Source organism: Pogona vitticeps, chromosome 4 (assembly GCF_051106095.1).
Source record: "Pogona vitticeps strain Pit_001003342236 chromosome 4, PviZW2.1, whole genome shotgun sequence".
Lineage (NCBI taxonomy): Eukaryota > Metazoa > Chordata > Lepidosauria > Squamata > Agamidae > Pogona > Pogona vitticeps.
The window spans coordinates 59473828-59496833 of record NC_135786.1 but is presented as its reverse complement, the minus strand read 5'-3'; the positions used below and the strand labels follow the sequence as shown (position 1 = coordinate 59496833).

The window sequence follows — 23006 nt, the reverse complement described above, 5'->3', positions numbered from 1 at the left end:
AAGGAGGAATAATGGGATTACAAAGAACTCCATTCCCTCCCTGTGCACTTCACCTTCCCCTCCGGCTTGCTCTGCTGGTCAGCCTGAATTTGTTGCCGGAAGGTAGGATCGAAGAGTAGCGGTGTGGCACAGTAATGGACCAAGCGTGATGACTGCTTCAGGGTTTCCAAATCTGCAAGCTGCACACACATATATAAAAAAAGGGGGGGGGGTTTAAACATGACATATTTCCAGGACTATTCCACAAATTTATACTGCCCAGCAGAACAAAACCCAGCCACATAAGACATCAGGAGAATAAAGGGAGAGTTGTTGCAGATGCAGGCATTGCGAGTTTCAATCCCCAAGGCTTTTGTGCTCCTGGCCTCAGGCAACATATGCAAGTGTGACACTGACAACTGGTCTGCAGAGATCAGAGGAGGCAATCTGTGTGTGTGCTCTTAAAGCAATTGTGTGTTCTTTTTATTTTTCATAACATGAACCCATCTCTTGATCGCTGTCACATCCTGCCACAGTTCAAAGCTTACATGTTTCCTTAGACAACATCAAGTGCTCAGCATTTTAAGCATAATGGAGTCAGCCTGCAACTGCATCAGACCAAGAAACACAGAACTGTTGGAACACTTGGTCACGCTCCATTCACTGATCTACTTTGCATACATGTCCTGAAGTCTTGCCTTGTGGAAGAAGCTTGCCTCCCACTTCCCCTCATTTGTCCCCAAGAACAAGACCACACACACACACATTTTACGGAAGTAACACCAAGTCCCTCACACCCAAGTATTGCCCGCCTCCCAACTCCACCTGCCCCCTCAACTCACACTGATGGGCATGTTGGATTGCGCAGACCGTTGCTGCCATGTCACAAAGAGGTTCTCAATCTTCATCTGTTTTTCCAGCTCTGTAGAACAGAAGCGGGAGCTGAGAAGAGCAGGTCCAGAGCTTCAGGTCTTTCATCAACCAAGCCCTCCTTTCCGACAAGCTTTCCCTGGTAAAAACTCAAGCCCCTTCAGGGCTTTGTATCTTGCATGTGCCTGTACGCAGATTGGATGCCTCTACTCTGTGCTATGCCTGCTAGTTCTCATCCCTCACACCAGAACTGGGCAAGGTCTGAGGACTTGAGTGCCAAATTCAACCCCCTTCCACCACTGTGGGCTTGTACCAGGCCTAGAAACAAGACTGTAAATGGCAGTTTCAAAAACCAAACCAAGTGCCCAGGCCAGTACTGCCCATTTCCTTTCTGATGTTTGTTTTTTTGAGATAGGAGGAGTCTTAATCCATAACCAACAATCCTAGAGGCCTTTTTCCTGGGACAAATTTTCTTTGGAACCTGTGGTGGTCCCCAGGAGCCACAGAAAAGTCCTGCATGTTTGCAGCTAATCCACTGCCTCGCTTTCGAATGCCAGTGACTTCTTCCTGGACCAAGGCTCACACAGATTCTCGTGACATCCCTGTAATATGAGTAACCTCTGCTCTTGGCCACAGTTGTGAGCAATCTCCCCTTTACTCTGGGCCCATCAATTTACCTCTCCTCTCCATATTCTTGATCTCTAGGAACTGAGCTCCATGCTGGGCCACACGGTCAAGCACTCCCTGCTGTTCTGGACTGGGCCGGTTGACGGAGACATCACGCAGGGCCTCGTCGAAGGGCACCATGTCAGGAGGGAAGTGAAGAGGTGGCAAGATACGAGCAGAGCTGCTAAGCCGACCTTGGTCTTTGCCTGGGGGAACACCTGGACTCCGGATCAGGGTATCCACCTCGAGAGTGGAGTTCAGGAAGGGATTTTGCTCCTGGACATGTGAGACGCAATGGAAGTTGGTTAAGGGCAAAGAGCCATGCAAAGGGCTGACACAAGAATGCATGGAGACAGAAGTACCTGTTTGCTGTCTTCATGCCATGGAGTGTCCATGTAGCAGTAGTGGTGGAAGAGCCCCAGTTTCTGGCTGAGCAGACAATGCACCACATGGGCACGGGCATTCTGCCACTGAAGCAAGCGAGTGAGGGAGCTGCTCAAAGCACTGCCCAGGTCCACACTCCAATTGTAGGTATAGAGCACCAGCTGGAGAGAAGGAGACCAGTAAGCTCAGACTTCACTTCCTGACTCCGCTGAAATGGTTTTCATACTCTCAGCAGGTTCAGGGGTTTTTGCAGGGGCCAGGCATTATCACAGCCTGATACACACCTTTTTATCCACAATCTCCACAAAAAGGAACCTTTGCCGGGGGGCTATATCAGAACCTTTCTCTGCAGAACCAAGCTCTGTGGCCTCAAAACGCTGGAATCCTTTGAGGGCTAAAGGAAATGGCAAAGTGGCATTCAGCTTTTGACATTCTTGCCTGGAATCGAGTGGCAGCAGAGAAAGCGCCACTTATTTGCTGCTCCCATTTCCTTCACTCACCTTGCTCGGTGCTGCAGCGCCACTGCTGGAAGCTACGCCCCACCATGGTGAAGTGTCGAATGACAGCTGGCCGAGCACTGGTGCCTGGTGTGAGGGAATGCGGCACAAAGGACACCCCTTGTGGACCACTGCAGCAAAGGCAAAAGTATATCAATAGCCGTCTTCCAGATCTAGCCTCCACATCACATGTATTTTCCCCCACAGAGTCCTAGGAAGTACTCAGACACCTTTGGTGGCACCCTTCCAGCTGGTCTACCAAGCCAATTATCAAGGCAGCCTAGCCTTAAAACCCACCTGATTTTTTCAAACACTTTGACAGTAGTATCATTTGCCAAAGTGGTGACGAGGTTCACTATCTCAAGCATGATGGAAGGAAGCAGGAAGCGGGACACACTCTCAGTGGCACACTGCTGCACTGAAGGACAACCTGCACAGGAAAGGAAATATTAAGGAAGGGAGGAACAGGCAATAACTGTAATCAACCATTAATAATATAAAAACAAAAAACAAAAGAGCAAGTTTTCGATGATAAATCATCTTCAAGGCTGTGCATCAGGTTCTTGCGGGTAGTTCCAACTTATATGCTGTTATTAATGTCCCAAATTCACAGGGCTGATGATGCTGAAGCCAAGTTTGCTTTTTAAATGGACCTAGTGCACTATGTAAGTTGTTTTCAAGCTCCTCCTCAGCTACCTGTTTGGGATTTATGAGCCATCTCCTAAAACAGAGGATAGTCGGGCAATCTGATCCCCCCACTCCCCCTTCTCTGCTTTTTAAAAACTCAAATAATTTATTTTTGGCTGGGGGGGGGGAATGCCCAGGACCAAGGTCATGCCTCTAACAGAGCTGGGGTTAGGAATTTAGTTAAACCACCAGAAACAGTCAATTTAAGCCAGATTAAAGCTAAATAAATGAAGAATTGAGCAACCCCCTCCCAGCAAAACACTTCTAAAGAACACTGGCATGGGAATCCTTAACTCTTTCAGCATCTTTGGTTTGAAGATCCATCTTCTGAGAGAGACTCTAGGCTGCCTGCTATGCCAGATTTTTAAAAAACTCCAATGCAGAAAGAAGAGATTGTGACAAAATAAGAAGAAACACATCAGCACTTATCATAGTTGTGTGTTTAATATGCTTATGGGAATGAGAAGCATTCATCTTCAGCAGCGGTCCCCAACCTTTTTGGGACTGTGGACTGGCTGAGCCTCTGAGGAAGGCGGGGCACCCCCCTGTACTCACGCAGGGGCGCTCTCTCGGGCACATGTGCAAAAGCAGGGGAGGAGCATGCGCGCCCACCAGCACCAGCATGAGTGCTCCTCCACTCATTCACGCATGCGCAGGAGCGCCTGCATGCCTACCCCTTCATGCGGGCACATGCATGAAGGGGTGGGGGAGTGCTCATGCCGGTGCTGGCGTGTGTGTGTGCACAAAGCAGCTGTGGGGAGGGGAGTGCATGTGAGGGAGGCTGGGAGGTCTGTCTCTGCAGCCCGGTTCAGCTCAGACCATGGACCGGCATCAGGTCGTGGACCGGTGCTTGACGACCTCTGATCTACAGAACTAGACAGCAACATAGGTATTTCTCTCTCTCTCTTACACACACACACACACACACACACACACACACACAGAGAGAGAGAGAGAGAGAGAGAGAGAGAGAGAGAGAGCACATCAAAAAACTTTATCTGTAATATGGTAATGATCAAAGCAAAAAGTACACCTGGACTTGTTGACAGTATTCAAGTGATCACATATTTCATACATTTACCAAGAATGGGGGAAACAGGTAGAGAAGTGAAGGAAGGGCACGTATGGACAAGCAACCACTATTTGACCTGATTTGGTTTCTGAATCTTTAATGTCAACCCCAAATTTAGACATTTCTTTTCTTACAAACACTGGCCATGCAAATCTTTTTTTTTCCTGTTCTGTTTTAATGTCAAGATATAAAATTCTTAATGAACACAGAAGTGAATTTTGAATCTCTTCATTGTAGGCCGGTGATTCCCCAGCCTTGGAGAACCCAGGTGTTCTTGGACTACAACTCCCAGAAATCCTGGCCAGCACAGCTAGTGAGGATGGCTTCTGGGAGTTTTAGTCCAAGAACACCTGGGGACCCAAGGTTGGGAACCACTGTGCTAGGCTAAGCTAAAACAATGAAAGCATAGGATGCAAACTTAAGTACAAACCCAAGCGGTTCATGAATGCCATCCAGGACTGGCAGATCTGACTGAAAATTGGGTGAAGGACTCCAATCTCCCCCTCCTCTAGCTGGCAGGCTCGGCGTCTGTGAAAACAGCATCTACTAGTCAAGGTCAAAATCCAAGGAGATAACAAAGAGGGTGCTAGAAAGAAAGTGCCTGAAGTAGTCCATCAGCAAATCAGCAAAAGTGCGGAATTTTGAACTCAGCACCAAGTTTGTCTCTGCACTATGGCGTGCAGGCTCACTTTGTGGCAACAACAAGAACTTCTGCCCTCCCACTAATGAAGAAAAGGCTACGTTTTGCCTGCTTCTCTGAAAGAAAAAAAGGGAAAGAGAGTGCTTGCCTCTGGGCCTGCCCTTGTTCAGCCGCGGCAGCAACACGCTCCTGGCTGGAGGGCTGCTTTACACTCTCCGTCTTGTGGCGGCGGCGAGCACGGGTCTCTTCAGGTCGCTCCAGCACAATGTCATCCGTGGTCTTGGGGCTTCCTTGCTCCACCATTTCTGGCTTGCTCTGAAAATGAAGACACAGCAGTTGAAAAGAAAGGCTTTTCTTTTTTCTCCCATTTCCCTGGCATAGATGACTTCAAATTACAGTGTATGGTTATTTGACAATATTTTGCATCATACATATTTTTTTACTACCAGTATTGCAATTAGTATTTATAGTATATTTCTTACATGTTTGAAAGTCTGCATACATGATCACAATAATGTTACATCTAACCTTGCAAGATAGTTTAGTATCATTCCAATACATTAATTTCAGGAGACAGACTCTATGGCTGCACTCAAAAGCACACTTAACAGGGATAACACCATGTTGGCATACCAAAACATGTTTAAAATGCATACAGTATTTTGAAAGGGCTCGTGTAATGGCCCGTGATAATGTTTATAACAGGCCACTTCTTAACTCACAGATCACACCTAACCACAATGCCAGTGTTAGACCTATACAGCTGAAAAGGGTGGCTGAAAGCCAGTAGTAAATCACAAATAGAGTAGGCCCATTGACTCAATGGGGATTTGATAAGTCAATTCCTCTATAAGTTCCGCTAATAGAATGGGCCTACTCTAGTTGCGACATACTAGATTTCAGCCCTTGTATGTTCTTGGGTTAGCAAAAGTTAGGAGGTTTGTGGTGGGCCACAATATGTGGCTGTGGGCTATATTTGTCTTTCAGTGGTTGCAAGCTAGCGCAGGGCCATGCTTTGCCACACTGATTCTGTCTTCCTTTTTTCCAACCTCTTGTCACTATCCCCTCAGCAGGTCCCACTGCTGTTTCCTCAGAGAGTCATTACCAGCATATCCCAGAAGCTGCGGCGCCCAAGCTTGTTGGTCGGTGTGACTGGCTCACCAGCAACTGGAGGAGGGACAGTGAAATTCAGGGAGGGTGGACACATCTTGCCTCCAGCAGGCTTAGTCAGTCCCTTACTTTCAGACATCGTCCGGCGTAGGCTTCCTGAAACCACAGCATCCATCAGTACCACTGTTAAGATCTGCACTGCTTGAGTTAAACCTGTCCCAGAAACTCCTACCCTACCCCTTCTTCGAAACCCAGGAAAGATGTGGATATCAGTACTACCTTCTGCCTCTTTGGTCCCCCTACTATCATAAACCTGGCAGTAACACAGTCTTCTGGCATTCTGGAGGCTCCTTTAGCTCCAGTGGATGCTTTTTGTTCTATGTCAAGAGATATGTCTCCGATTTTGCAACAGGGCCACAGTTCAGGGGTATAAGATGCTGATTTCAGGCAATCATGGTCTGAAACCATGAAGAGTCACTGCCTTTCAAACAAAAAAACTAGTTGGGAATGGGATTGACAACCCAACCCAACTGGAGGGCACCAGGTTGAAGGAAGATGGTGCTAACAACAATGAGCGAGATAGGCTAATGGTTGGATTCAGAATCAGGCATTCTCCTATATGCCTACAAAACAATCATTTGCAGCATGGTGTATTGGTTGCCACGACCCTGTGTGCTGAGGAGCTGGAAGGGTGTTACTTCCGTATTAGCCTCTTACCAATATTTCCTGGATCTTCTACTTCAGTGGACAGCTCAACACACAAAGGATTGGGCAGCACACGGAATTCCATGAGGGCGTCACAGAGGGCATGGCGTAAAGCACTGCGAAGCCTCTCAGACAGCTGCAGCAAGCTGATGTTACCCTTCTCCCAGATGTCCAGGCGCACCATGGGACAAAGGGCTGTGGAGAGAGAAACAGTACCGAGGGGATGCATGTTAGAAAAAATACAGAGAATATTGGCCAACTCCTCCATTAATACTGGAAATCACCTCTGTGACCAGGTACGTCCAACCTTCTTACTCCTCTGCCCATAGGCTGCCATCTTTCCAAGGAATGAAAAGAAGCCCTGCCTTCCCACCTGGTTGTGATGTGTGAGATTCAGCCTGGTGCTGGCTGACAGCAGTCAAGGTCTCAAAGTCTGCCTCCTGGAGAAATGATGTGGTCAGCAGGGCAGTGGGTGGCCTCACCCAGCGAGACAAGGAGATGGGATTTCCACAGTCATCCACAAACGAGAGTGCAATACATGCAATGCCTGCAAAATAAGTGAAAGGGCTGCTTAAATTCCTAGGGCTCCAGTCTTCCATGAGTGCCACATTGTAGGAGACGGCACCTTAAGGTACTTGCTATAAATACAAAGGTATTCTTGGGATGCAACTCAGGGAGGTAAAAAAAATCAAATTATATGCAGAACCAGCATCACAGGTAGGAATAGCCACAGAAGTAACAATATACACAGAGAAAAAAGAGATACCTGCACCTGTTAGAAATGGGATGCAAGCTTTCACCTGCCCAAAGTGGACGTTCATTACAAGCTCAGCAAAGCCCAACTAGCAAAAGCATTAAGAAAACAGGAAGTGGACTGCCTCTTTCGTTGGGCGCCATCTCCTAATCCAGCAACAGCAGCCAGCCAGCAGCTCACCCTCCACACTGTGCAAACAAGAGGTTCCATCTTAAATGCCAGGAGCTCCTCTGGAAACTAGGAAATCAAGTTCCATGAAGTAAAGGAAGGGCAAGTTTGGGCATACTTCTAAACTTCCTCGCAACTATTGTTGTCCAGTATCTGAAAGCTGAATCATGGCAACTGGATTGCTTTCTTATTCGGTTGAAACATTTCACTACTCATCTAAGTAGCTTCTTCAGTCTGAGGAGAGTTGGTAGGGGATCCCTGATATATCTTCTACATTGGTTTCACTTCCCCCTGGTCTGAAGAGGCTCATTAGAAGTCCAGTTGCCATGACTCATCTTCCAAATAACCGCACCTGGATGACTGAGAATCTTCACAGATATATTGTTGTCCAGTCTTATTTAGTGGCTATGGAAATACAAGAATAAGGTATGGTGATGGAACTAGGAGGCATCCTTGGCCAAGCATAACATCTGCTAACATTTTCACAGAGAGACTCATGAAATATGTGTTCATGCATCAACAACTCAATTCAGGGACATCACTAGAAGGTGCCCACAGTCTTGTAGCCATGGCACAAAGTAAACTGACATTGGCCTATACACAAAAGTAGAGCATATATAACTGCATTGGCAAAGGAACTATAACCCATACTATCTCATTCAGAAGATCATGCACAGACCCCTGTTTTCAGCAGGTTCCAAAACATCCTAACAGTCATATCTCTGCCTAATGCAGGCCTTCCATAGCAATGTCTGGCAAACCATGCCTCAGAAAAGGAAAGGGGAGTCCACTACAAGCTAGCCTTGTCTGTAGAGGCAACCTCAGCAATGCTCCTTGCCCTCAATAAATCCCATGCTTCCTAGCACTGCTGCCGTTGAGGTGTGTTCAACACTGCCTGGACATTCATATCAGCCACATGAGAAGAGAGACAAGGGAAGAGAGACAAGGGGAGGGATAGTGGTGTCATATCAACTACAGAATCATCAGGCCAGAGAGGACCAGGTGACCTCTACCTTCATCAGACTAAACAAATTAATCCACATATCTACACTTCCTCTGTAAGTCACAAGTACAGAACTTGCTCTTCATCAAAAGAAAATGCTGGATGCCTAAAGTGAGCAAATTTAGATCCTGCTAAAGGAGGCACGTGACTCCCCTCACTACTTGCCAGCTTCTGGTTGAGGGCAAATACAGCATGGGTAAAATTTTCAGCTAAACCCAGAATTTAATCAGAATTCAATATAGATGTTCCAATGCATTGATTTAGCAATATTTATGTATGTAGAAAACAAAAATTTCAGTCCATTCATCAACTTGTCACTGACTGTGATAGTCCCCTTCTGAACATCACAGAAATTTCCCCTCCTCCCTTCACAACCTAGAATGAAGTTCCCACAGGGTCTGAGCCTGTTAGGAAGTTAGATACTTTGAACAAAACAAAGTTTCTACTTCATTAATTCCCATACTCTCTGTAAATTCCTTAGCTTGAACAACTAATTCTAGCTCTAGCTGGGATATTCTTGGGACCGAAAGAGATGGGAGGTGAGGAACCAGCTGCTGAAAAAGAACTGCGGTGACAATAGGGGAAAGCAAGTGGACAAGACAGTAGGCATTAGAGCAGAAGCTAAAACCACAGCAGGCACTAGATCAGAATGGGGGAAGCACTGGAATAGTTCAATGGACCACTGGAATCTACAGGAAGCTACCTTGAAACTGGGAAGGTGGAAACAGGTGCTGCACAAGATCCAACATGGAACCTACATGACAGAAGAATGTTCAGATACACTTTGAGGTGGTATGTTACCTGCATAACCAGACCACAGTGCAGGTGGAAAGGGAAGCAAGTATATGGCAAATACATGAATGCATACATACACACACATCACGAAACCAGCCACTGATTAGTAGCACCGGCTTATAACAGCTTCTACTAGCTCAAAGACTAGCAACTGGAAAGCTCCACCTCATGCTGAAGTACATCAGGTCCTTTCTGAACACAGTCCTTTTGCTCAACGACATGGATCAGGCAATGCTGTTATTTTTTTCCATCGCCCTAGATCAGGTTCAGTGATTGTGTACTCACCACTGAGGAGTAGCTAATATCATAAAGACTTTTAGGGGAGTAATTCTAAGCTACTATCTATCCCACCCAATTTTTAGAGTACTGTATTTTTAATTGTATTTTAATTGTTTTATCTTTTTATCCTTTTATTGCATTTAAATTGTTGTAAGCCACCCAGAGGCCTTTGGGTAGTGTGGGTGGCATATAAGTTAAATAAATAAATAAATAAATATAGAAGCCTGCTTCAAATGGATCAAGAAGATGGTAAAGAGTGTTATCCAGTTCCATGGTATGCAATCCCCAGACTGTTACAGACCTTGGAGAAAAATAACTAGGGCTCTTTTCCTGTACAGACAACAGTTTACTTCATCAGAACAGAAATATATGGTTGCAGGAAAAAAAGTGCAATGCTCATTACCTTTCCCACCTGTGCCCTGACCTCCGGGCTTGTTGTACAGGTAGAGATCCAGGTCAGGGCTGCTATTGCTCTGGTGGAAATAGTGCTGAAAAGCAGAATGTTACTAATCAGAAGACTGCTGCAAGATATATTTCATTTAAATAGGGGGTAAACGTGGAATCAAAATCATGGGGTGTAACATGCAGTGAATAGCCAATTTATGAGTCTCTTTATATAACAGCATTTCCCAGCATAAAGTACAGTGGTGCCTCGCTAGACGGCTGCCCCGTTAGACGATGAATCTACATAACAATGACTTTTTGCGATCACTATAGCTATTCGCAAAACAGTCACTTCAATGGGCGATTTTTGCTTGACAATGCCGCCCAGGGCACCCATACACCAAGTGGGGAGGGGGGACAGCGGCGGCAGCTCAATGATTTGGTCCGTGCTTCACTGGCTGAGTGCGATCGGTGCTTATCTAAAGGCGGGGAAGGGTGCGGACTGTTGGCCAGTGAGCTTGCAGCCCAGGGCGCCCATACCCCAAGTGGGGAGGGAGGAGAGCGGCGGCGCACCGAGCAGGGGCTGCCTGGTCTTGCTGCCCGCCGCGCCTCAGAACCCCGGCGGTTGGGGATTCCTCCCCAGTATTGGTCCCCTGGCTAGGGATTGGGGAGGAAACCCTCCTTGTAGATGGCCCCTTACCTGGCTCAGTGACCTGCAGAGGCAGGTCTGCCCTGCTTCAGCCGCACCAGGGCTAAAAAAAAAAAAGCTTGGGATTCCCCCTCAGCTAGGCTTCCCCATGGGTGGATTAGAAGGAAAGCCCTTCCGGGGGCTGGCTGTCTCCTTGCCTCGGCAGTGCAATGGGGCCACGTGGTCAAGAGGAGTTTTCAACCTTGGGGTCGTCAAGGGGAAATCCTTCCTGCTGCTTGGGCTCTCCTCTTCCCACAACCCCAAATCATTTAATTGGAAGGCAGAGAGCGTGGCTGGCTCCTGCTGTTTGATCCTTTCTGGGAGGCTGTGAATAACTGAAAGATCCCCCTTTGTTTGGCTTGGACGAGCAGGACCTTGTGGCTCCTTTAGAGTGCTTCATTCAGGGCGGAGTGGGGAAACCCCTGCCTGGTGGATTGCAGAGGAGCTCTTTTACGCTGGGGATTGATTGGGGAAACCCCTCCTTTGTGGTAGTGGCTCCTTTAAGTGCTTCATTCAGGGTGGAGTGGGGAAATCCCTTCCTGGTGGTTCACAGAGGACCATTTATTCGGCAAGAGGACGATTTTGACAGCTTGCTCCGCGCTTCAGCTGTTCTCAAGACAGGATTTTACAGCTGATCGGCGCTTCGGAAAACGGCTTTCCTATGGGCAATTTTCACTGGATGAGGACTATTTCCCAACATTGGAACACACTGAACGGCTTTCAGTGCATTCCAATGGGGAAATGCTTTTTACTAGACAATGTTTTCGCAAGTCAGTGATTTTAATGGAACAAATTAACATTGTCTAATGAGGCACCACTGTATTATCAGACTTTGGCTTCTTAAAAACTATGCATTGATCTTCAACTATAGAAGAACTATTGATGTTTATAAAAATAGTCTCCACATGACTAGCTTTCAGTGGCTACAATCAAGCTAACTTGGTACTCTTGGATGTTCATTTTCTCATTATTGTCTCATTCCCTCCGCTCTCCAATAAGATTGGAACTGGAAATGGTCTCAATACACCTGAGCATAAAACAATGAATGCAGACAATCACCCACTCACCTTGAAGTGGTTCTCCACATTGCTGTCTGTGTACTTGGGTGTATGGAGAAAGATCAGTAAATTCTGACGCAGATAGCTGGCCACAGCTGGGAGCCAAGGCAAACAGGAAGGGGGAAGAGTAAACTGCAGTACTTTAGTAGGTGGGCTGCCAGGGGGCTGTATGAACTACAAAGAGAAGAACCTGTCACTGTCTAACATTCTAAACACGCATACAGATATAACATGAACCAGCCACCAATTAGTACTACTTGCCTAAAACAGCTTCTACTAGCCCAGAGACTAGCAAAATGCCTTAAAATATGAAAAAGCATACCACAGGTCATGGGACTTTAACCAATAATCAAGCCGCCCTGGGTTCTTTTAAGGAGAAAGGCAGGGTAAAAGTATTTTAAATAAATACGTAAATGTGTGTGTGTCTATGAGAGTAGTTTTCCAAGCTCAGAACTTAGACTGATTCTGAGAGCAAGACCAGGCTTCCTTTAGTCAAATTTGGGATAAAGCCATTACCTCCACATCAGCTGGGGTAAGCTTGCAGTTCCTGACAAGCATAACTGTAATTATGTCCAGGGTGGCCTCATCCAGGCGCCTGCGTAGAACTTTCACCAGCTCATCTGTGATCTCGGGTCCTACAAGGAAAATAAAAAAATCTGATATTAATTTTGTTTCCTTAAAGATTCTATGCTAGGAAGTGTCTCTCTTCTATATTTGAATCAGAAAGACAATCCATGTGTCCCTTTCTTGTGCACTCAGATGTCCCACAACAGAATATACCTATCCTTCCTTTATATATGTTAATTAGAGATGGAGGTATTCGTATTTGTCCCCACGCAGCTGGACTTAACGAGGCTCCAGCCCCATTCAGTCACACGTCCAGTGGCGGCAGCAGCCTCGCTCATCCTTCCAATCACTCCTGGAGTGCCGCTCTCTTCCCACTCAGCTAGCCACTCCAGGCAGCGGGAGGGAGGAGGAGTCTCCCTGCATCGCCACAGAGTGGCTAGCTGAGTGGGAAGAGAGCAGCACTCCAGAAGTGATTGGAAGGATGAGTGAGGCTGCCGCCGCCACCGGACATGTAAATGGACAGTCGGGCCCTAGGGGCCGGATCCTTGTTAAGTCCAGCTGCATGGGGATATTCATATACAAATATCCCCATCTCTAATGTTAATTCTTGATTTTGCAACTGTTGTGTTAACTGAAGTTTCAAATCTCAAGGATCAATGTGTGGTAGAGGGTTGGACTAAAGACTCCCTTTTTAGTATGCCAAGAAACCCAGAGACTGTAATGCCTCAATAGGGCTTATGTCAAAAGAGCATAGTTAGCCTTTCCAACTGATGTTTCTACAGCAGAGAGGCAATATGACAAAATACATGACAAAAAGGACTTCACACCCATCTGTGCAGCCCCTGGAAACATTGCCATATTTTCTATTTTTATTTTGTTTTGGCTAAAACATGGAGAATCATAGTAGTATAATTCATTCTTAAACACCAAGGCTGACAGGTCCTGCAAACCTTGCTTTTGTAAACAAAAATACAACAGAACAAAATGAAACAAAATAAAAACAATTCCTCCAAACCTGAAGGTTTTTCAAAACTAGAAGTGGACTTTTGGTCACCTCAAAATTTAAGAAATGGAGATAATATAGCCCTGTGAAGGAGAGCTAAAGGAAAGTGATCCGTCTTCAGCGGTAGAGACCTTAATACAGGGGGAAAGGGGTTGTAGCGTGAATGCAGCTGAAGAAAGAGGAATCGTGTTAGTAAAGACAGAAAAGGCAGAAGAAAGGAAGGGAGAGGTTGAGGTCTGTTTGGTAGAGGAGGGAGAAAAAGGAAAAGGGGAAGAGCAAAGGGTGTCAGTTTGGAAAGAAAGTATAAATGTCCAAGGGGAGCAATGGTTTGGCAGTAAGCTCGAGGGAGAAAGAATGAGAAGGAAGGAAGGACGAGAAGGTCCGGAAACTGATTATGAAAAGGTGCACAGTCTCTTAAAGGATTTCCCAAACTTGAGAATTGGGGGACTGCTGCCCAACCCGGAGTCAAAGCAAGGAGGAGAGACTTTAGTAGAAACCCAAGAGTGGACCGTCACTGTCTTCCCGCACAGACAGGGCAGAGGCAAAAAGGTGATTCATCCTGATCCTGCCTACAACAGACCCCTAAGGAAGGAGACTGGGCGAGACACCCATGTTGCGGAACCATCTGTGTGGTGAGGAGCGCACCCCTCCAGAACTCCACTGTCAGGAAGCGTTTTGGCCCAGCACCCCTATCTGGACTTTCACCATGAGCTAATTTCGTCTAGTTATGGCCCATTGCCAGAGTTATCTTGTTTTGACCCAATAGAAATAATTGTTGAAAAGCCTGAGACCAATAAAAACAAAATCATGAGTTCAGTAAATAAGTCTATGTCTTTATTTCTCGCCAAAAGTGAGGAACCACCAAAGGATTTAACTGAACATGATCACAAGCCCATAATGAGTGAGACATTGACTGAGGAGCCTCTGAAGTTTGCCCCCCCCCCCCCCCCGTTGGAGGTTATAGCTAGAGGAAAAGCCTGAATGAGGGGAAATGCATGGTATTATTGAACCACTTTAAAAAAGGTTAGCCATGCTAGTCTCTGAGGCAAAAGCTGAATACTGAATTTCAATATTAAATTGTAGATAAAACAAAACATTTAGCAGGTGCTAAAGCTAATGATGGACTAAAGGTTGGTAATGAAGTTTCCATTACTATCCTTTCTGTTATTGTTTGTTTGCAGAAAGAACCCCAGTGTCAAATACTAACAAATACTGTGTTTATGGGCACAGCTACTAAATCACTTCACATACCACTGACGACCCATAAAACCGTTAACAGCATTGAATCTTGCCATGTCTCCCTCACAGCTTTCCTTTCTCTTCTCTCTGACACTACTCTAAATGGGTATGTGACATACCTGCCGGCGCCACTCCATGAACTACTAGCTGGATGTGCCTGTCCACTTGGCTCACAGGGCGGGCAGAATCCACACTGCGACAAGAGGCGGTCTCTAGGGACAAGCGAGAACCCTGTCAAGGAGCAACAAACATGTCTTAGGAGATGAAAAGGCACACTAGGCTTCCTGAAAGGGAGCAGCCTTTGCACAATACACAGCTTGCTTTCAAGGGGGCTGGCATCTCCTTGTCAAGGAAAGAGAAGCTCATACTCACGTCCTCAATGCAGATGGGCTCCTGGCTGCGTGAAAGTGCCAAAGAGCGGCATGCAAGACTCTGGATTTCACCTTCTCCGCACTTCCCACTGGAGGTGGTTTCAGAGAGTCTGGAGCAGAACAACAAAAAGGAGAGGGTAAGCCAAGATGAATGGAACTGAGGACTGCTCCCAAAAGCATAAGCATGAGCGTAGGGACTGAAGAGGAATTTGCTGAGGGCTCCTCAGCTCATTGACGGGGCCTTGGGAGGCAGCAAACAAGTATTAGCAATAGTAGGTTGTAAATTTACCGCAAGTAAAAAACAGAGTTGGTTGAGCGCTCCTGGTAAACAAACATATTCTTTCTGTTAACAACAGAGAAGGCATTGAGCACAGAGCGCAGAGCTTGGATGGCTGGAAAAGAGAGAGAAAAAGAGAGAGAAAAAGAGAGAGATTACCTACAAGTGTAAGATGTGGTCCAATGTGCCACCAACTACTGTACTATCTTTATATACCAATCAGGACCTCTTTCCCTTCACTGTTATTTTCCAAATATTCTTCAACTGTCCATTCTTGATATACCCACTATCACAAAGCCTCATGGTCCTTCTTGATAACAGTAATAAGTATTAAATGTCTCTAATGGAAAAAATATCAAACTCCAGAGTCTTTCAATTATTCAGTTATTTCTTCACCAGAGAAAATTTTTTATAGATGGTAGCTTACCTACATTGTTTTCCAACCCCCTAAACCTTTTATTTCTTAAAGAGTGTGTTTTTACACATAGCTCTTTTAGCCATTATGGAGAGGTAACTTTACCACGAGACTCATATGAAGTCTAATAAATCAACTTGCTCCCAAAGCAATACCATTTCTCCTCTGTCATCAAAGTTCCTTATTTCTGATTACACACATTCACCCTTGCAGCTATCATCATCAGTCCCACATTCACAGCCCACTCTTCTTCTAAGGAACCTAGAGGAGCAAGGCCTGCTCTGTAACCTAACTTAGCCCCTCGTCATGCCTTGCCTCTTTCCCTTTTGCTAACCAATTTCTGCTTCCAGTTCCAAGAATCTGCTTAATCAGTGGACTGCCAATTCAGGGGATGCTATGAAACAATAAAACCCATTCCTGAGGAGTGGGATAGCTAGATATGTACACATCCTGTGTGTCCCCTAAAACGTTCTCAGTAGTGAATGCCGCCTGCCTGCACTCAGGTACCTACCACGTGCAACACCCATATTGGGACCCATCTTGAGCCGTGAATGTACATGGATGGTGGTGCTCCAGACGGCATCACAGGCAAAATGTCCAGGCATGAACTGCATGGTGGCAGCAAGATAATCTCGAGGCTGGTAGCTTTCCTCTCCAGGGTAATCTATACAAGAGAACAAACAGGCCAGCTCTCCCAAGTTGTCCAACAGCCAGATCAAATACCAGGCATTGATAGTATTTGTAATCTCCTGCCCCTCCCTTATATAAATACCTGTGTGTTTCAAGATTTAAAAAAAGGTGAAATACAGAGTAGGTATCACCACAATAGATCAAATGAAAACATAAAAGAGGAGGATTTGTTTGTTTGTATCATAGGAATCAGGTCACTGGCAATTCACATATAAGGGGCAACAGGAAAGCAGAAACACATGGTGTGTGTGGCTCAGTGTGCTGGTACAAAACAGCATAAGCACATATTTGTACTGAAACACTCACCATCAGGTCCAGTGCGTTGCCGATAGTTGTATGGCGTTTCACTTTTCCAGATGTCCTCCTCACTCTCCGCTACTAGGAGAGAATTGCAAAGATGGCTATCATGCAGATCCTGTAGCAGCAACCGCTATGGACAAAGGAAAAGTACAGCAGAGATGGGCCTGATGCTTATTCACATTACCAAGCTGTTCTAGGCAGAGGTTTCTTTCTCTTGGTGGCAGCTGATACACATGCACAGTGTCAAATTCACATCTGCTTTCCACATAAAGACAGGATTCTCCCTGCATGCTTGTTTATCACAGTAACGTTTGCAAAATCCACTGCAGCTATCCAGGATAGGGAATCATAAATTCTTCATTGAAAATATCAAATTTCTAGTTCTGGTTCATTAAAGTTGAAAAGGTATTTCTATATACAGTATCTCTTTAGGTATGAAGTATCTTTTAAAAATCTGAATAATGGTTCCAGTGGTCAGGGCTGCTTTTTAATCTAATCATATTACATTTGCTATCAGTGAGGTTAAAAAAATCCTGGTCACAGAATACAGCGGGTTAACCAGTACTCCACCCTGGACTATAAAGGGCAGGTGTGACACAATCATGCAACTCATTGGTCCCCTCTGTTCCCCTCTTTTGCAGCCTCCATAGTTCCCCTCAATCGTAGCACTAAAAAAAAACAGAAACCTCCCAGTATTAAAAACCTTTGGGTTTTGCAGGGAAACCCTGGTATGACAGTGACTCTGATAGTCCTATATTAGGGAGATGTTCCTGCCATCTATGAGACAGCAATGATGACTTCAATATGGCCTAATTACCTGGTTAACAATGCGACAGATCTCACCAATCTTCTTCACCACAGTGTGGTGAAGACGCAAACACTCCCCTTCCTCATTTTGTGTTGCTTTCATTGTACTTAAGCCGCTGCTGCATAAAGAGGAAAGAAAAATATCTTAGAAATATCTTGGGGGAGGTTCCCATTTCTGAGAGCAAATGGCGACACAGATAAGGACAGCTTGCTTACCTGTGACTGGGGTTCTTTGAGTGGTCATCTGTGAATTCACACATATGGGTACTTCTGTGCTTGCACAGGTGGTCTTGGGAACATTCTAGAGCCTTAACCTCTCCCCTCAGCTAATATACCATTCCACCCAACAATCTCGATTCAGTTCTCTCTATCCAATACCACAGCATGTGGAAGTAGCATCACAGACAGAGAGGAGGTTGGGTGGATTGTGTGAATTCACAGATGACCACTTGAAGAACCAGAGTTACAGGTACGTAACCCATCTTCTTTCTTCATGATCTCTGATCCATGCACATGGTTGACTCCTAAGCTAACTTACTGGCTGGTGGGATGTCTCTCAAGCAAGCATAGAAGACAGCACTGCACGGCCAAACGATACATCCAATTTGGCTCTAACATCCAACCTATATTGGTTCACAAGTGTCACAGGGTTGGACCAGGTTAGCCTTTCAAATGTCCCATAACTGGACACTTTTCAAGAAGGCTTCAGGGGCTGCCATAGTGTCCTTTTTCATGCATCTGGTAAGGGGCATTTCGCTAACTTGTATGACAATGAGATGGCTTTAACTACCCATTTAGATAGTCTCTGTGAAGACACTAGTTCATCTTTTTCTGTTTCCTTGATAACAATCTGTTTATTAGTTTTTTTCTAAAAGAGCCCATTCTGTCAACGCAGAATGCAAGAGCATGTCTAACATCCGTAATGTGAAGTGTTTTTTTCCAATGAGGACACAGGTGTTGGGAAAAACGTAGGCAATAATAACGGCTGGTTCACATGGAAACACAAAACTATCTTAGGTAAGAAAGAAATATCTGTAGACAAAGTCACATTATCTATATGAAACTAAGTAAATTTTGTCGCAGTGCAGTGCTGCAACCTAACTGACACACCTGCCAAAGTTAAGGCTACCAAAACCACAGTTTTGTAGGTCAGAAGGCTCTAATGGGTTGAAGCCATGGGTTCGAATGGAGGCTTTGTCAATTGGGTTAAAGCCACTGATAGGGACCACTGAGGTGCCAGTAGTTTTATGTCTGGATAGATATCGTTTAACCCTTTCAAAAATCTCTTTACTGTGGAATTTGTAAAAAGTGTTGATGCATTAGAACCTTTTGCATGATATGGCACAACAGCACATATGTAAATCTTAATAACGGATTGGGAAAAACCTTTCTCTTTAAGTCTCAATAAAAAGAGAAGTACACAGTAAAGAGAAATGTTGCTGGTAGGCAAGGTTCATAAATAGATTTTGAAAAATATCAACATTTACTCCATTTATAATATGTTCTAGTACATTTGCTCTTGTTATGTGCAATCAAGTCGCTTCTTCTTCTGTGAGATTTCTTTCTAGACTCCCTTAAAATCCTTGTTAATGAGGAAGAATTCTCCATCCTGTCAGTTTTAACATTTCTATGTCTGGGTGACGTATTTGGCTGTGGAGAAATAACCTGCCCTTATGTGTAAAGGCCATTTACTCTCAGAACTGGAAATATGAGAGTTGGCAGGTACCTTGAGAATAATCACTGCCATTAGAAGCAGGGTTCCGGACCAAGACTGCCATGGCCATCAAGGGATTAGCAAGATCACATCTGTCCCCTCCTGTTTGATTTTCACAACTGTTTGGTGAATTAGTGGAAAAGGAGGAAACAAATACATTAACAGACCCAAACAAGTCTAAACAAATGGAAGTTCCTCCATGGGAGTTTTGCCCTTGCCTGGCCAAGAATAGCACATTTCAAATTTTTAGTTTGCCTACGGCAAAGAAATGCAGTGCAAGAACACAGAGCTTAAATGCCTCCTTAGAAGCCATAAATGATGAGCAATCTTTTTTTTTAGGAAAGCAAAGCAAAGCAGAGGGGAAGGTAATAATAAATAAATAAGGTTTTCAAGAAACTGTGAAGTTGGTGGTTATAGGGAACTGAGGAGTAACTATTGGGTAGAGCATAATATTAATTTCAGAAGAGGGGTTAAATGTTCCTAAGACTGTCTGTGCAGGCATAGAAATACCCATCTATGTAAATCACAGAGACCATGAAGAATAGGTAATATCTCTTCTTGCTGCATGCTTAACTGATTGTGAAAAACAGGCAAGTCAAAGACAAAAATCACAGAAATACAAATAAAAAGTGGGGGAAAACAGAGCAATAACAGGAGCTAGAAATGTATTGGTATGGTGAAGTGGAAGGTGGGTTTTGTAGCTGACAAAACCTGAGCTAATTGCAAGAGTATAGTCCATTTGCTTTCCTCCCCAGCCTAAACAAAAACTGGAGTGGGGAAGTACTTATTGGGTACCTTGCCTTATGTTGGAAAGACACAGTGAAAGCACAAGAGAAGACTGCCTGAGATCTTGCTGAAACTCTAGATTAAGGGAACGGGGATCTGCACAAGACTGTGCATAAAAAAGAGGTTACTTACCTGTAACTCTGGTTCTTCGAGTGGTCATCTGTGAATTTACACTAATGGGTTTAATCTGCGCTTGCACAGAGGTCTCCAGAATTATTCTAGAGCTTTATGATACACTCGTCAAGGACAGCTCACCTAGTACACATGGTCCGCCTTGTCCTGACAATTACCTAAGAAGAGCCTGCTGCTGCATCAAGGTGATACAGGAGTGATGGACAGAGGGGGGAATGGGCAAGAAGTGTCAATTCACAGAGGACCACTTGAAGAACCAGAGTTATAGGTAAGTAACCTCTCTTTCTTCTTCATGGTCTCTGTGAATGCACACTAATGGGTGATTAACAAGCCAACTTACCGGAGGAGGGGCATCACGGAAGAACAGAAGAAAGTACAGCTCTCCCAAATGCTGCATCCTTTTTGGCTCTCAGATCCGGGCAATAATGGGTTGCAAATGCAGATGGCGTTGCCCATGTGGTAGCCTTACAAATGTCTGGGAGTGGTACTCCACGAAGAAAGACCGCAGAGATGGCCAGAGCTCTGGAAGAATGAGCCTTAATACCAACAGGTAGAGGTTGTTTGGTGAATTAGTACGGCAGTTTTATAGTTGCAACGAGCCAACGGGATACAATTTGAGATGAAATATGAGAATCTCTGTGAGGGAGGTGTGGTGTTACAAAAGGTTGTTTTGATTTGCAGAAGGAAGAAGTCTGTGAGACATAGAAAGCAAGTGCGCGTCTAACGTCCAACGTATGTAAAGACCGCTCTGGGTCAGTTGTAGGTGACAGAAAAAAGGTTGGGAGAGGTGGAAATCTGACACAACCTTTGGTAGAAAGGAGACATCAGGGGAAAGGATGACCTTGTCTGGGTGAAACTGAAGAAATGGAGGATCGACCCGGAGGGCAGCAAGCTCCGAGGCTCTACGAGTGGAAGTAATGGCAACCAGGAAGAGCGTCTTAAGGGAAAAGAGGTGCTCTGAGACAGTAGCAAGTGGCTCAAATGAAGCATGGGTAAGCCAGTGGAGAATAACAGGTAGAGACCATTGTGGGGATGGTGCAGGTGCAGAAGGATGCGTAGCAGCACTGGAATCTTGAGGGTGATGAGCTATTATAGCAGACAGGTAAACCTTGAGAGTAGAAAGGGAGAGCTCCTTACGAAAGAGATGGGAGAGAAACTGAAAGATAGCTTGCAGGGTCATAGGATTTGTTGGAAGATGATGTTGAAGAGCAAACCTTGTGAAGACAGTCCATTTATATGAATAGAGCTTAACAGTGGCAGGCTTTCAGGCGTTTGCTAAGATGGCATCTACCGAGGGTGAATCCTCCACACCGTGAGATGGACAGTGTGAAGATCGGGGTGGTGAGTCCTGTCATGATGTTGCAAGAGAAGGGGAGGAATGAGAGGCAATCGGAGGTAATCTGTAGCGATGGAGTGGAGCATGGTGAACCATGGTTGTCTTGGCCACCAAGGGGCAATGAGGATTGGGTTGGAGCGATTGTGACAGATCTTGGCTATTGCTCTGAGAAGGAGAGGAATGGGGGGGAAGAGATAAATGAGATGTGTGGTCTAGTCTGCCATCAGTGCATCTCCGAGGGATCCGTGTCCCATTCCTGCCCTCCAATAGAAGAGGGCACATTTGGAGTTTTTGGGACGTGGTGAACATGTCTATGCGTGGTTGACGCCAGATTTTGCAAAGGTGGTGAAATACAGACTGGTCTAGAGTTCATTCGTACATCTGGATATGTAGTCTGCTGAGAGTGTCCACTACAAGATTGTCTTGAGTAGCAGTATGTACTGCTACGGGAAAAAATATGGCATTCTGAACACCATTCCCAGAATTGGACAGGGAGATACAGCAGTGGAAGGGAATGGGTGCCTCCTTGTTTGTTTATGTAAAACAACGCAGTAGTATTGTCAGTTGTGACTTGAATGACATTGCCAAGAATGATGGGTTTGAAGGCTCGGAAGGCCTTCAAAATGACTAAGAGCTTGAGACTGATTATATGAAGAGCTCGCTCAGCGCAGGACCAGGTAGCATGAATATGCAGGCCGTTGCAATGTGCCCCTCATCCAGTAGGGCTTGCATCTGTGGTGATCTGAACCAATAGGAGAGGAGCAAAGGACTGTCCAAAAAACAGGTTGAAATGAGTGTCCCACCAGAGGAGCTGAGAAGAGAGCTCCGGGGTGACTTGGAGAAGGCTGGAACATAAGTATGTCATAGGATCGAAGAGGGACAATTATCATGGTTGTAGGGAGCACACCTTTAGCCTGGAGTGCTGAATGGTCGATGTGGTGGCCATAAGGCCTAGGAGACGTTGAGCTGAATGTGCTGTGATGAATGAGTGAGGAAGGAATTGTTTGATGAGCATGTGAAGTTTGACTGCTCTCTCTGGAGGAAGAAAAACTCTTGCCCTCGTAGAGTTGAGGACCACGCCTATGTAGGTGATCCATTGTGTAGGGGCAAAAATGGATTTTTCTTTGTTGATCTTGAGGCCCAGATCTGCAAGGAGAGAAAGGGTCAACTGGATATCTTTTAAAGCCTGAGAACGTAAAGGGGAGACTATCATAGTTGTCTATGTAGGGGAAGATGCGAGATTCCCAGAGTATGCAGGTGAGCTGCTACAGGTGCCATACATTTGGTGAATACCCTTGGTGCTGTGTAGAGGCACCGAAAGGCAGGGCTTTGAATTCGTAGGCATGGGGTCCTACAGTGAATCTGAGAAATTTGCAATGGTCCTTGCGAATGGTAATGTCGAAATACGCATCGCTTGAATGTATAACTGCGAACCAGTTGTTTTGCTCAAGAACAGGTAGGATTCGTTCTAACGTAACCATGTGAAAATTCTCTGAATGATGTAATAGTTGAGGTCCTGAAGGTCGAGAATAGGCAGCAGACTGCCATCTTGTTTTGGGATGGTAAAATAACAGGAGAAAAACCCTAGATTGTCTTCTGAAGGATTGATAGGTGATATGGTGTCCTTTAG

General features: G+C 45.4%; 1 protein-coding gene across 5 annotated transcripts in view; it reads right to left on the bottom strand.

Moving 5' to 3' along the window:
* SZT2 (SZT2 subunit of KICSTOR complex) overlaps positions 1-23006 on the bottom strand; it is an 81136-nt gene that overhangs the window by 10426 nt on the left and 47704 nt on the right. For all 5 annotated transcript variants that reach the window (XM_020783215.3, XM_020783217.3, XM_020783216.3 and 2 more), the window contains 21 exons: positions 17419-17527; positions 16608-16731; positions 16123-16275; positions 15209-15311; positions 14921-15029; positions 14668-14779; positions 12256-12374; positions 11749-11913; positions 10013-10097; positions 6984-7157; positions 6623-6805; positions 5901-6061; positions 4944-5110; positions 4586-4683; positions 2694-2826; positions 2400-2527; positions 2184-2293; positions 1878-2060; positions 1527-1791; positions 822-901; positions 54-179 (listed from right to left, as the gene is read on the bottom strand). In XM_020783215.3, coding sequence (XP_020638874.3) covers positions 54-179; positions 822-901; positions 1527-1791; positions 1878-2060; positions 2184-2293; positions 2400-2527; positions 2694-2826; positions 4586-4683; positions 4944-5110; positions 5901-6061; positions 6623-6805; positions 6984-7157; positions 10013-10097; positions 11749-11913; positions 12256-12374; positions 14668-14779; positions 14921-15029; positions 15209-15311; positions 16123-16275; positions 16608-16731; positions 17419-17527 — 2887 coding nt within the window. The remainder of the gene's footprint in view (positions 1-53; positions 180-821; positions 902-1526; positions 1792-1877; positions 2061-2183; positions 2294-2399; positions 2528-2693; positions 2827-4585; positions 4684-4943; positions 5111-5900; positions 6062-6622; positions 6806-6983; positions 7158-10012; positions 10098-11748; positions 11914-12255; positions 12375-14667; positions 14780-14920; positions 15030-15208; positions 15312-16122; positions 16276-16607; positions 16732-17418; positions 17528-23006) is intronic.